The sequence below is a fragment of the Bidens hawaiensis genome, unplaced genomic scaffold, assembly GCF_021521415.1.
Source record: "Bidens hawaiensis isolate Kalapana, Puna unplaced genomic scaffold, B.hawaiensis_p1.1 tig00006634_1, whole genome shotgun sequence".
In the NCBI taxonomy this organism is placed as follows: domain Eukaryota; kingdom Viridiplantae; phylum Streptophyta; class Magnoliopsida; order Asterales; family Asteraceae; genus Bidens; species Bidens hawaiensis.
In genome coordinates, this window is record NW_027491448.1 from 947,746 (window position 1) to 962,982 (window position 15,237).

Consider the following 15,237-nt stretch of genomic DNA (forward strand, 5'->3'; position numbering starts at 1 on the left):
TGGGGACATCCACCGATCCTACACCACCAAATCCGGCCATCGCTACCGTGTTTCTCGGGTAGGCGGGTCGGGTCCAACGATCCCCTACACTTGATCTACTTTATCTAAATTTTTACAAGATAATCTTGCGGCATGCTTATCAATTACTTGATATGAAGATGGATAACATATTATAATATAAATTATGTATACGTGATAGTAAGGGTAATTATGTCCATTGTATGATTGTTATAGAATAATTTAAGTTTCATCATTATGATATTATAATTAAATAAATAATTGTAAGGGTCGTTTATTAGATTAATATAAATATAAATATTAATCTTACACAAAATAGCAATCCATGCAAGATTGCAATGGTTAAGTTTTCCGTCCATCCCAAGAAGCACATTTGAAGAATTGAAGGTCACATGACAATTTACATCCCTATGCAATGCATCGTTCATATATAATTACATAAAGAACCAATTAAAGTACTAATTTGATAATATTAGCCCCTCAAGTTTAAAAGACTACTTCAAACTACAACCAAACTTCCACATCTTTCAGGAAATGATCACCGGACTTGATTAAAGTAACATGTTTGAATAATTCCACATAAATCATTAAACTGGGAGACTTCCACCCCACCCTTTATTACTAAACGATCGAGCAATTTCTCTCATTTTTCCAATATGAAAAGACAGGAAAATCCATCACTAAAAAGAAAATCTCCTAACTAGCTAGTAATCCTGCTAGAAAGTCGTGTTACGTCCATCTCCAACCTTTCTACTCATTGTAGACAACAAAATAATGTCAGGTTTGAGAGCCTTACTTATAACTTGAGTCGATCCTAATTAACTCAGTTAACTACTGATCATCCAATTAAGTTCTCTTTGATACTCCCGATCTAAGTTGTTGCTAACATCACAATTCACAAGTTACTGTTGATGAAATTAATGTTGATCGTAATTATATGCGACACATGCTAATGATCATAGTTTCTAAAATGGAGAAGATTCGAGTTTGACATGGTGATCGGATATTTTGCACACTATTAATGCTTAATTACTACTGATCAATGCCAAGCAACCAACCACGTTACTAGCAATTTCCAAAGACTTTTAACATGATGATCGGATATTTTGCACACTATGGGATAGGGATAACCCCCAACCCCGCACAGGGGTCCGTCCCTTGGATCGCCTGCTAAAGGAGCACAAACCCCTTGAGCCCCATGATGAGGCACCTACTAACTTGTGACAATTTTTTGTTCAGATTTACTTTGTTATTAATCAAATGGAATGAACTAAATTAGTTGGATGATATTAAAATCACCAACATAGTAATCATTAATCGGCTAATTAATTAAAATCCATTCCAAATAACATAGGAAAACAAGGTAAGGATAATTATTTGTATTTTTTCATAAATAAAAAAAGGTTCGACTTTTACAATAATTAATATCGTAATATATGTTCTCATTATTCATTTAATTTTCTAACCGTATCCTATATCCGAAGAAAATGTTTATATTAGATTATTAAATATCCTATACTTGTTTCCAAAAATATAACTTTTGGAAATTATCTACTTTCTTACTTTAGTAAGAAAACCTAAAAAAGAAAGACCTATTTCCTGATTATTGAATGTTCTTTTTTTTTATACTTTTTATAGACAAATAAACAAAACAAGACCAATTCTTGAATCTCTCGGATCATATGTAAATATCAGATTGCTATTGTTTTATTTTGGAAGCCATAAAACTTTGAACTTATAAGGGAAAAGCTTGAGTTTTTCACTCACTTCATTCAATAAACATGCATGCATGTGTATATATACATAAGCAGCAACATTTGATCAATACTGATGTTGCAGATGAGTTAAAAGTCAATTTCCGTCAGCTACTTCATCTTTACAGGTTTTCAGGTCTAATTAAGAATTTCGGTTATGTTGTTAAGTATTCAAACATGTTTGAACTATTAACCGGGGATTTAGATGAATATAAAGAATGCACACGTATGTTTTCGAATTTGGCAACCATTTTTGTATCATACAATTAATGATATACTTCAAGAAATAGGTAGAGCCGTTTTCTTAAGACGTAGAATTTGACCAAGAAGCTGTAATATGAGCTCAATTGCAACCACCTGTAATTCCTTCGTCATCAATACTTGCTTATGTGACATCTGTGAGTTTTGTGTCACACCAAAACATGTACAGTTCATGCATCTGTTCATATGGATGAGGATCATGATGCGTATTATGTGTATATATATACCCCTTTGGTTTATAGAAGAAACAAACGAATAATATGGAGTTAAACACTAAACTTCTACCATATCTTCTAGGGGTTCTTATGGTTTTGCTTTCTTCAGCATTTTCGCAAACACTTGATGATAAATATCTTCAGTGTCTTACTAAGAATTCAAATGCCACAAAATCAGAATTTGTATTCACCAAACAACACACAAAGTATTCATCTGTTCTTCAATCAAACACCATAAACCTAAGATATTCCACCTCCAATACTCCGAAACCTTTAGCCATAATCACACCCTTGACATATTCCCACGTACAATCCGCAGTACTTTGTTCAAAAAGTTTCAAATTTCGAATCCGAATTCGAAGTGGCGGGCATGATTATGCTGGTGTTTCCTACACTTCACATGATCAGTCTCCTTTTGTTGTTCTTGACCTTAAGGAATTGCGGTCCGTAACAATCGAGTCTGGTAAGAACACTGCATGGGTTGAATCTGGTGCAACTAATGGTGAATTGTATTATTGGGTGTCTAGAGAAAGTAATAATCTTGGATTCCCTGCTGGGTTCGGCCCAACTGTAGGGATCGGTGGGCACATAAGCGGGGGAGGGTTCGGTTCTCTGGTTAGAAAGTATGGTCTAGCCGCTGATAATATCGTTGACGCTAAAATCATCGATGTTCATGGGCGGCTTCTTGATAGGAAATCAATGGGAGAAGATTTATTTTGGGCAATTAGAGGAGGTGGAGGTGGAAGTTTTGGTGTTGTAGTAGCATGGAAAGTGAATCTAGTCTATGTTCCTGAAAAAGTTACAGTTTTTACTCTTTTCAAGAATTTAGAACAAGGTGGTTCAAATGTTTTTAACAAGTGGCAGCAAGTAGGGCATAGTTTAAGTCAAGATTTGTTCGTTAGAGTTATAATACAACCTATTTCAGTTGAGAATGGCAAAAGAACAATCGAATTCAGATTCAATTCGATGTTTCTTGGACCAGTTGATCAACTCATGAAAACCGTATCTAATAGCTTCCCTGAATTAGGTTTACAAGAAAAAGATTGTAGCGAAATGAGTTGGATTGAATCGGTACTCTACTTTGCAAACTTTCCAAGAGGAGAGAGTGTTAATGTTCTTAAAGATAGGAAACCTGAGCCGAAAAGCTACTTCAATGGTAAATCAGACTACGTGAAAGATCCGATACCCGAAGAATCATTGAAAGAGGTGTGGAAATGGTGTGTGGAGGGAGAAAAGCCTATCCTTATAATGGAACCGCATGGTGGAAAGATGAATGATATCGAAGAAACACGCATTCCTTACCCTCACCGAAAAGGGTATTTGTATAACATACAGTATTTTGAGAAGTGGGAAGATGGAAGCAATGAAAAGGATTTATGAGAATATGACACCATATGTGTCAAATAATCCAAGGGGAGCTTATGTGAATTATAGGGATTTGGATTTGGGTTCAAATGATAATGCAAATAACACAAATTACTTGAAAGCTATGCAGTGGGGAAACAAGTACTTTAGGGGCAATTTCAGGAGGTTGGCAATAGTGAAGGGGAAGGTTGATCCACAAAATTTCTTCCATTTTGAGCAGAGCATTCCACCTCTAGTTATAAGCAAAGGGAATGGTTAACTTTGGAACAGTGACAGTTTCCTAACTATATGGAAATATTAGTTGTGTTTATAGTTGCTTGTGCTAATAAACTCGATCCTAAAGGGAATGAGATGTTAATCAAACACTAATAAGACGGTTTTTTCTTGATTATTGTTGCAAAAGTATTTGTTTGATAAGTTATATTGCTATTAATTATAACGCATTCTTGTTCAAGAGAAACGATAACATTTAAAGTCATAGAATTTACAATGCGTGGTATGGTTGTCAGCCCGTTTGCAACTTTAATACATTCCGTTCATAGCCTTTCAACTTGTTTGCAATTTTATTATAACTTAGCTACAACAAACCAACCCATTTTGACTTGCCAATCTGTTTGAATTGTAAGTATAAATGGTGAATTAGCTAGGTCATGCTTGAGTTTACATGATTAACATTGTGCCCATGTTAGCGGTGATGCCTTTAATTATAGGTAAACATACAGGTCATGATTGGGTTCATCAGATTTAACTTGCCAAATCGAATCCGTCAACCTGCCAATTTATATATATACAATTGTAAAGTATGCTATGCATGTATAGTTGTATATTATGAAATATAATTTGTACCATAGGTTTACACTCACTTCTTTCTCCACAGTCGACAAGTTCTTCATTTTTGGATTACTTTTGATTTTCTTTGTTTTTTTTTCATTGTTTACATCTTCTTTATACTTTTTTAGTAACTTATATAATTATCGAACAATTTTCCAACCACGTTATATGTTATGGGTTTTATCATTTGTTCAGTATCCACCGCACAAGCGGGTTTGGTATTGTGAATTTAGAAGTTACATAATAAAAAAGCAATGAAACGAATATGTTTCGACACTTTTTTTCTTATACTACGGCTATGTTTGTTGGGTTCTCTATTTCGTTTGATGTAGCGAGTAATCAAAACCGAAAACTTTACGCCCGCAGCAACACGAGAGTTTGATTACACTAGTATATATACAATTTGCAACCTTAGTGCGCATCACTAGTTATACATCAAGCTTTCTTTTTTGTATATCATGTTTGGATGCATATTTCTTTTCTACCCATTTTTCTTTTTATCTTTCATTTATTCACTTTTAACTTCAATATTTTTACAATTTAACCCTAACATTTTTTACTCTTTTAACTTTGTCCCTTATACTTTTTATCTTTTTCAAATTTTTCTTATTACGTTTTGGTATAAATTTTGCGATTAACACGTCGCAAATTGCGTGTGGTTCAATCCTTTTACAACTATTTTTTTCCTGTTTAACTACCCTGTTGCAACGCACGGGTCCTAGATTGACCTAGTTACAGTTTTCTTTGTTTTACACGAAGTTTTTACGTATATTTTTCGTTCAATTTTATTTTTCTTCTTTTTACGTCTTCTTATACAAGTTTTTTCGATGTTGGTTGTCATTGGCAGTGATGAGGCATGGGTGCTACCTGGCACGGTTTTACGTCCCCGCCGCAATGGGGGGTTTAATACTAGTTTACAATTTACACTCCTATAGTCCTAGGTCAGTTGAAGCATGATTCTTTTATTTGTTACTTTCATCTTTTAAACTTAATATTTTTAACGAATCATATTGTTAGGATTTATATTTTATAATTCGCTAACAGACAGTACCTTTTAACAATCCAGTAGGGCAACAGCCGTTTCCTGTGATAGTTAACCACTTAAATGTATATGTGTCTCAAACGAGAGTATGTGTGTTTTGTCTAAATGTTTGTTTTTTTCCATGTGTCAAAACATTTTAAGGATTTAGTAAAATCCTTTGCAAATTTTTTCAACTCTTTAAAGTTAGATACGCATACCCATTTGTTTACAAATGGTAAACACCTTTACGAACAATTTTCAACTTTTGTTTAGACTACAATTATCAAGAACTTTTATCACTCAATAGGACAACAAATGTTTCCTAGATCGTTAACAACTTAAACATATACACGACTCAAGCGAGCGCATGGCTGCAGTGTACCCACTGCTTATCATGTATGTAAAGATCCTGACACATGTATATTTTAGTATGAGTTTACGTTACTATGTTGTATCTAAACACTTTCAAGATTTACACATGAGCCTTTCGTAGGCTCTTTGAAATGAATCACTTATTCATTATTTGAAAATAGTTTAGACAAATATTTTTCTTAAAATCTTTTATAGACTGGATGCTATATATGCAATCAAGTTGATTAAACATTTTTTTCTTTTGAAAATATAGCTGATATTTAAAAAGGTTTATAAAAATAGAGTTTGATGTACTCACATCAAAAAAAGTCAAATGTACTCACCTTATCGATATAGTTAAAGTCTTGGTTCAACTCTACTTTTGTCTATCGTTTCGGAACTTAACGGCTAAATACAAGTAGATGATTATAACTTCTTAAGCTCGACCAAAACAATCACGTTATTCTAGACACGAGGTCGGACTACTTGTAAGCAAAACAAATGCTTGGTAAGAGACTCGGGTTTATTTGAGAGTGAAAAGAGATTCAAGTTTTGGATGAATCAAATGAGCACTCAAGTTCTCTATTTATAGTGCTAATAATTCTTCATGAGTAAGTTAACTAAATATGAGGTGGCACTAGAATTCAACATGTGTCGTTTTGTTACATTAATCCTATCTTTAAGATTTCCAATCCTATCTTTAAGACTATCATGTGTCTCGTGACTAAGCACTTATAGTACACGAGGTGTCGGAATACTACATATGGTGACACTAAATCTCGACATGTGTCATATTCTTTTCACCACTATTTTATTGCCTTATATGTGTACTATCTAGCAAAAATATATATTTCCTTTTAGTTACACTTCATGATATATATTTATAAATATTTATTCATCTAAAATATTTAGATAACGATAAAATTTAATCGCTCGGTTAATTATTCGTGACATCTAACATTTATACTCCTTCAAAACAATCGTTTAATATTAACCGAAATATTTATTTTATGATATCTTATTTTCAAACCAACCTCCTTTGTTGAGCATTTACACTTCCGCCCTTCAAATTTTAAAAATTGATATTTTGAAACGAAATTTTGACGGGTGTTACATCCAGGGCCGTCTCTAGTGGGGGTAAAATCAAGATATGACTTTAGCCCCCCCCCCCCCCCCACCCCCCCCCCCCACACACACACTCACTCACTCACTTGGATAAGACCTCTAGTTAGACTAAAAACATACTAAATTATGAAAATTAAACCAGAGTTAGACAAAACAAAACATACTAAGTGATGAAAATTAGACCAAAGTTAGACAAAAAAACATACTAAATAATAAAAATGACTTTTAAGTTATTTGAAAAGACAAACATATTCGTGGTTAATTGTTTTGTTTTGCAAAATAAAATTCGAAAAATGCTTCGAATTCTCGTTTCATATTAGACCTCCAAAAGGGTCTGGGTGGCCTTATTTTTTTGTTTCTTGAACGACATATATTATATAAAGCACCGACTAACAAGAAACTAGTCAAACAAAAACAAGAAAGGAAATTACATGAATAAAGAGGGTTCTTCAACCAATCTAACCAATTAACTTTATACTTACTCTTCCTACTCGAATCTCAAAGAAAGATAAGTAACATCATCAAACTACACTTCGTGCTTCATACATCTTTTCAAGAAAACTGTATCATCTTAAAGCTTCCAAATTGTCCACCAAGTGACATATATGATCACACCCACAATTTCTTTCTAAAGCACACTTAAAGACGAGTTCTCAACCGACTCCGCATAGTTCTTCAACGATTATATTGAGCTTGTCGGATTTAATAGAGAGATCCTCAACGCACGCCACAAATTATCACTCCACGATACGCATCATAAGAATGGGGACACGTATTTACTCCAATGCAGTATGCTATCATGATAATTAAATGCTTTCATGATAGTTAAAGGCTCTTCGATCTACATCTGATGCAGGACTGATGAGAGAAAAAAGTACTCGAGATGTTCTAACACCGTTTTAGGAAAACCTAAATGAGAGATTTACTAATTAGGATATCATAAGCTGTCTTCATTGCATTATCTACAAATCTTTATTTATAAGTTACATTTACCGAAGAATTAAGTCTAATACCAGCCAAATATAAGGGGGAATATATATGATATAGAATATTGCAAATGATGATTATTTGAAAAATAACTGAATATTGCACAAAGCACGTTGTTATTTGTTAGAGCTGAATACATGGAACTAATATGATGAGGCTATCCTGTAAATGAGCCCAACAATAGCTTTCTTACTTTAGCAACCATTGAGGTGATGACAAGATCAACAAAGGTTATCAACACTAACCTTGTGAAGAATGCTCGAAGATGGGCAAGTGTCTTTAAGAAGATATATAGGGAAGTGTTTAGCCGTTTAAGATACCACGAAAATCGGGCCAACGGAGAAAACAAGATAAAGGGACACTTCCGGAGGATAACGAAAGCGCCGTGGGGGCTGAATTATAAGTGAAGCGGAGAACTGATATAAGTCCATTATACTCGTCATAAATAACAAGCACAATGGACTGGGAGACTTGAAGAGCCTACCTCGTTGCCGGGCTTCCAAGGTAGTCCACCAATAAGTAAATAATAGGCAAGACTAGAAAAGGCCCAGCAAAGGCCCAAGGAAGGAAGCCCAAATGAGTAATGAAGATAAGAATAGAGAAAGCAGAGTAGGTCAACATGGAGGAGTGAAAGAAGGGAAAGACATCTTCTGGGTATTGTTCCTTTGAGCCAGGGTGTGTCCTCCAGCACAAGCTGAGGCCTGAAGGATAAAAAAATGAAGGACGAAGAAGCTGGAAGATAATAACCAGTATAGAAAAAATATAGAAAAATGTTATCTTAAATAGGCAGATTGTTTTGTATGTAACACCGGAAATTATTAATCAAAGAACATCGATCTCCATTCTCTTTAAGGGTTTCACCTTGAATCCTCACGACCACAAAAACCATTTTCACCAAGGGTTCCAACAATCCAACACAATATAAGGAAACAAATGGATGGAAGTCAAATGGGAAGAACATGTTTATAATCAAAATAAAACTGAAGTGGGCTGTGAACCGAGAAATTTAAATATACTGAAGGCTAAAATAAAATGATTAAAACGGCTACATTTGTTCCTCCAAAATCATAAGTGTTACTTATTGGTCAATAGCTTAAGGATGTTTTAAATAAGCATAGTGGACAACCAAATCATTTATTTATGCAAAGCAGTGGAACTCATGATCAAACAACTTTATTCAAGACAATAATTTATCAACCATCTTAAGAATATCTGATTTATTCATCACATTAGAAACAAGTAACGATTACTTATAAGAAACATGATCTAGCGGTACGTAACGTCACAGGCTTTGGTATGAACCAGCGTAACTGTTCTCTTCACTCGTAATCAAAGGCGGGATACTCTGCTCAAAGAAGAAGAAATTATCTGGATCAACAACACCTTTCACCAGTGCCAACCTCTCAAAGTTGTCACCGAAATACTTGTTTCCCCACGTCATCGCGTTTAAGTAACTTGTATTATCTGCATTATCATTTACGCCTAAATCCAAATCCCTGTAGTTCACATAAGCTGCTCTGGGATTCTTTGACACATATGGTGTCATATTTTCGTGCATCTTTCTCATCCAACTAATACGCTTTTCTAACGCTTCAACGCTCCCATCATCCCATTTCTCGAAATATTGTATGTTATACAAATACCCTTTTCGATGAGGGTAAGGAATTCTCGTCTCTTCAATCTCGTCCATCTTCCCACCATGTGGTTCCATTATAAGAATCGGGTTCTCTCCCTCCAAACACCATTTCCATATCTCTTCTAGTTCCTCTTCGGGTATCGGTTCTTTCACAAAGTCAGATTTAGCATTAAAGTAACTTTTGGGCTGGGGTGTCCTGTCTCTAAGGACATCAATGCTTTGCCCTTTTGGATAGTTATCAAAAAAGAGTACCGATTCGATCCAACTCATTTCACTGCAGTCGCTTTCCTGTAATCCCAACTCGGGAAAGCTATCTGTTACAGTTTCAATGAGCTTATCGACATTTCCTAAAAACATCGAATTGAATATTACTTGAAGTGTTCTGTTTCCTGCCTCATTAAAAGTAGGTAGTATTATAGCTCTTATGAATAAATCTTCACTTAAGTTGTGTCCAATGTACTGCCACCTGTTAAAAAGACTAGAACCACTTTGTTCTATAGTCTTGGAAAGACTAAAAACTGTAACTTTATCAGGAACATATACAAGATTCACTTTCCAAGCAACCACAACACCAAAACTTCCACCCCCACCGCCTCTAATCGCCCAAAACAAATCTTCCCCCATCGATTATCGATCAAGAAGTCTCCCATTCGCATCAACGATCCTAGCATCGATGACATTATCAGCTGCTAGACCATACTTTCTTATCATAGTCCCAAATCCGCCTCCACTTATTTGAACACCGACACCAACAGTTGTGCAGATCCCTGCTGGAAATCCAAGATTTTGACTTGCTTGGGACACCCAATAATAAAATTCACCAATGGTTGCACCAGTTTCGACCCACGCAGAGTTCTGATCCGAGTCGATTGTTATTGACCGCAATTCTCTAAGGTCAAGAACAACAAAAGAGGACTGATCATATGAAGTATATGACAAGCCTGCATAATCATGTCCGCCACTTCGAATTCGGATTTGAATATTGAAACTTTTTGAACAAAGTATCGTAGTTTGTGCATGGGAATATGTTAAGGGTGTGACTATAGCTAGTGGTTTTGGAGTTGTAGATGTGGAAAATCTAAGGTTTATGATGGTTGACTGAAGAACAGATGAGTATTCTGTGCTGTTTTCGGTGAATACGAAATCGGAGGTTGTGACATTTGGATCTTGAGAGAGGCATTGAAGAAAATTATCTGCCAGTGGATCTGAAATTGATGTGGAGATCAAAGTAAGAACTAGTAAAAGATGTAGTAGGGTTTGAGTAATAATATGTAGCTGCTCCATGTTTTCTTCATATTAGTTGAATAATCCTCCAGCCTCATATATACAGAAACTTTGATGATTAATAAGGTGAAGTCAACTTAAGACAACTTACAAGCTTCATAAAACTTATAAAACGTTTAAAATAATTTTCCTTAAACATGACTTTGCTTAGTTTCATGCCTTTGCGGTCTTAAATCATTGAATATTGATATATTAAAATAATAAGTGTGGTAGGTGAAGTATTAAAACATAGTTTTGTTATTACGTGAGAAGTCTTAAGTTAAAAAATGTTTGGTCAGTGTTGTGAAGATAAAATAAGATATTACAGCTGTAGTATTGTTTTTAATTGAGTTTTTAAAGACAAAGGGTAAAATATAAGAGTTTTACTGATTAAAATGATTAATTATATGTGATTTTAAAGTTTATCGAAAGAAATTTATATATTACATTTTTCAAACTATTTTAATGTATTCTATTTAAATTTTTTAGTTTTACTTCTTGTTTAACCAATTTTTTTTGTAAAACTTGACATATTCTAAAAACTGTAAATTAGTTTAGTTTATCATTTTTATAAAAGATTAATTAGTAGAAATTATAATATAGTTTGAGTCATCGTTAATAATTCGGATCTTCAATATGCACGTTGCATCTGCAAGTCTTGTATTAATGTTTATAGCTTGATCTTGAATAGTTGAATAAAATATATTTTAATCATGTAAGTTACGTAGTATTATTATAATTATTATCATCCGCCGCCAGCAGCACATGTTAGCATATTCCTTTTTTAGTTGAACATAAAACATAACACGTGTTCCACGCGCAAGTCAGCTTTTTTTTTTTTCAAAATCTTATTTAAATGATTTTTATTTAATCACTAACGATCAACTAACTCATGGGATCATCTTTATTCCACTCTCAAGAAGAAACCAGAGTTGAACTCAAAATACCTTTCTTTCTTTAAAATGAAGTTTTTGGTTTTCTTTCTTCAATCACTTTGACTAGGGTCATTGGCAAATCTTAGTTTAAATAAAAAAAAATCAAATGGTACCGTTAGCAACACCTATATGAATATACGTTATTCAAATTTATTATTCTTTATTATTTGCTTCGTTCCCGTAACATAAAAAGTAGAAAAGGTTTATATCTGATTTCTGATTTATCGAATATCATTTCTGTCCAAAAATAATATAAAATTTTTGAAACTAAAAATCTAACTATTTCATATTTTGTTTATATAAGGGTATATATATATATAGGGGTGTGTTATTGTACAATAATCAGTTATCGTACACTAGATTCACGCGGTGACATACTTGTAAATAACCTAAATTTAATTCTATGATCCAATTCATCAATTGATTCATCGAGCGTCCATCCATATCAATATAATTCAACCGTCGATCCATATTAAACTAATTTGCAGGTCGATATCAAACTAATTGAGTTATCTAACCATAAAAATATTCGTTACCTGCAAATAAAACCTCAAACCCCAATCAATCAATTTTTTTTCAATTAAATAAAACAATTGTATTTTGTTTTGGGTGTCGAATAATGGGAGCTGAATAAAATTTGAGTGTTTCGCACCGTTGAAACTTAATTGGATGTTGAACTTGAACAAATTTTTAAGCCTAAGTGTTCATTGTAGTCACTGCATCAATTAAACGTTCAATATAAATTTAAGGTGTTGAATTTGAACATTTAAAAACAAATCAATTAAAATGTTTAAAACAGAATCGATTACCTTCAAAAACAAAATCAGTTAAACGTTCAAACCAAAATCAATTAAACGTTCAGAACAAATTATTGTTCTTCTTCATATTGTTGTTTATCAAGCTCATTCTCTAATTTGGTTCACGATTTCACAAACCCATATGTTCGATTTTTAAATTTGATTTGATTTTGTTTCTGAACTTGGTCGGAATTTTGGAGTCAATGTCTGATTTTGGTTAACGATTCATATAAATGAATCAATTTACAATTTGCCACAAACTTGAATGGAGCGGTTAATTATGTGTGTGTATATATGTATGTATGTATGTAGGGGTGGTTAACGTACATTAATACACCATCATACATTTGGTACACGACATATTTGAACATCTAATCATGACACGATGGCATATTTGTGTAAAACCCGTAAATTTTGTTAAAAAGGAATCAAGCCTTGTAGAGTTTGTATATTAACCGAGACCGATCTGACATTCTTAAGGAACCTCCTAGTCATTCTTGAAAGTCATGTCATTTAACTTTGGAAGCAAGACATCACATTTTGCAAGTTGGAGGGCCAAAGTGTAAAAATATTGTATTTTAAACCCTAGCTCTCTTCCCCCTACCTCCTGTCCGATCGGCACAACAGGAACAGCCACCACACCATCAATTTTCTTTTTTTTTTCAGCCATTCTAAGATGCCAAACTCTAATTCAAGGATGGTATTATATCAATGAAGGTCTTTTTCACCTTAATTCATCTTATTTGCTCGCTTATTGATCGAAAAACGTTCGTTTTAAGCTTAACCAGTGGCTGTCCAATTGAGGTTATTTTGGGGCTTAATCATTTGAAGTTTTTGCTCCGTCACCTTTCTAGGTATGTCATATATATCATAGTTTAATATCTTGAGCAATGAAGATAGTTTGATTGGTCAATTGTCGATAGATTGAAAACTAGGATTTCGGTTGTATAGATTGTTAATTGTTGCGTTTCGCGCATTGTTTGAGGGGATTAACAACCAATTCAGATTGTGTAGCCTCGATAGGATATATAGGCTGTGAAAAAGTTATTTTTTATGTAAACGGGGCTGAATTGGTTGTCGGTTGCTCAAACGGATCGGTACAACGCAAATTCTCATTTAATTGGTAGTTTGTGCGTTGTACAAGTGAATTGCCGACCCATTCAACCCGTGAAGTATAGTGTGGATTTGTTGGATCTAATTAAACTAAATTTTATCCACACGGGGTTGATTTGGTTGATAATTACTTAAACAACCAGTTAACGTGCGTATTCGACACAATTAACGACTTTCGGGTGTAGTTTGGAAATCCTTTGTCCCTGGTTTTAACTAAGGGTGGTTTTGGTAAATACGAGGCCTCGGGGGCTGATGTAATTGAAATTTGTATGGGTGGGGCTTTAGGTCAATCAAATCATGTTAGAGCGCCTCGTAGGATAAGCGCGTCGGTACGGTTTAGTTAGTAACCTTTATGTGCAATCCGACAGGCTTTTGATTTGTGGACTTACTTAGAGGTTCTCTAGCTTGTTGCTATTTGTGTGACTCGTGTCAGGTGAGTTCATGATGCCTCTTTTTACCTTTTTACGTTTTGGGCTAGCATACACACCCACTTTGTTTTTACTCGTTAAAACTGTTTAAGTGATTACGTGTAGACTTACTTGTATTATTTGATATTTTGGAATGACATATACATATTTCCCTATAGTCTACACGTGTTGATATTCTTAGTTGATTGTGATTAAGTTATGTGTACGTATGTCTATTGATGCGTGTGCTGATGAACTTATATATGAGTATGCCTTTTGATGTGCGTGCTTGAATGGATTGTAACCGGGTCAAATATATTACTCGGGAGAAAATCGTGGTGGGGAGGCCCGTGTTGCATATCCATGATCGAGACGGATCAAATATATTACTCGAATCCTTGACTTTGTGACTCGTGATTCGTGGTGAGGAGGCCCGTCTCTTGCTAAACCCGCAATCGGGTCAAATATATTACTCGGGAGAATCCCGTATTACTCGAGTATTACTCGTGGTGGGAGGCCCGTATTACATATTGGTTTTCTGCTACCGGGTCAAATATATTACTCGAGTCACGACTCGTGGTGAGGAGGCCCGTGTTAGCATAATTATTCAAAGAAAAATTATTTATTTATTTAACTATGATTTTCTCCACATATATTTATACATTTTTAAACCGGTTTATAAATATTGTTTATAAAAACGTGAACTCACTCAGCTTAAGCTGGCTTTGTGTGTATGTTAGTTTGACTTTTAGGTTAAGGATTAGAGGTTATCGCTTGGACGTGCTGGAGACTACTCGGACGGTTGAAGGCATCTCTAGTCGAAGATTTTAAATTAACGAACTTTATTTTTACATTTGATTTTGGGCACGTTTTCCCGGTTTTGGGATTTTGATACTTATTTATTTTCTGCTGCTTGTCACTTTAAATGGGTTTTAATAAAATGAACTTGTTTTGGTTTTAATTTTTTGAGAAACTTAGATATGATGACCAACTGTTTGGCTCTCGGGATTTGGCTTTTACAAGTTGGCATCAGAGCCAAGGTTCGAGGGATCTGAGCATTCTTGAATGCTTGGACTCGAACTGTAATAGAGGGGACTAGAAATGCCAATCGCGAGTAGCTGCACGCTAATAGGTAATTTTTATTTGTTTAATCGTCTT

General features: G+C 34.4%; 1 protein-coding gene and 2 pseudogenes across 1 annotated transcript; 1 reads left to right on the forward strand and 2 right to left on the reverse strand.

Moving 5' to 3' along the window:
* The first annotated feature begins 2,241 nt into the window (after positions 1–2,241).
* LOC143633219 (monolignol oxidoreductase AtBBE-like 15 pseudogene) lies at positions 2,242–3,882 on the forward strand (annotated as a pseudogene).
* A 5,270-nt stretch (positions 3,883–9,152) lies between these two features.
* LOC143633221 (berberine bridge enzyme-like 22 pseudogene) lies at positions 9,153–10,812 on the reverse strand (annotated as a pseudogene).
* Positions 10,192–10,848, reverse strand: LOC143633210 (cannabidiolic acid synthase-like 2). The gene has a single exon (XM_077101557.1). It carries the CDS (start codon positions 10,846–10,848, stop codon positions 10,192–10,194), a length of 657 nt encoding a protein of 218 aa, XP_076957672.1.
* Between the last annotated feature and the right edge of the window lie 4,389 nt (positions 10,849–15,237).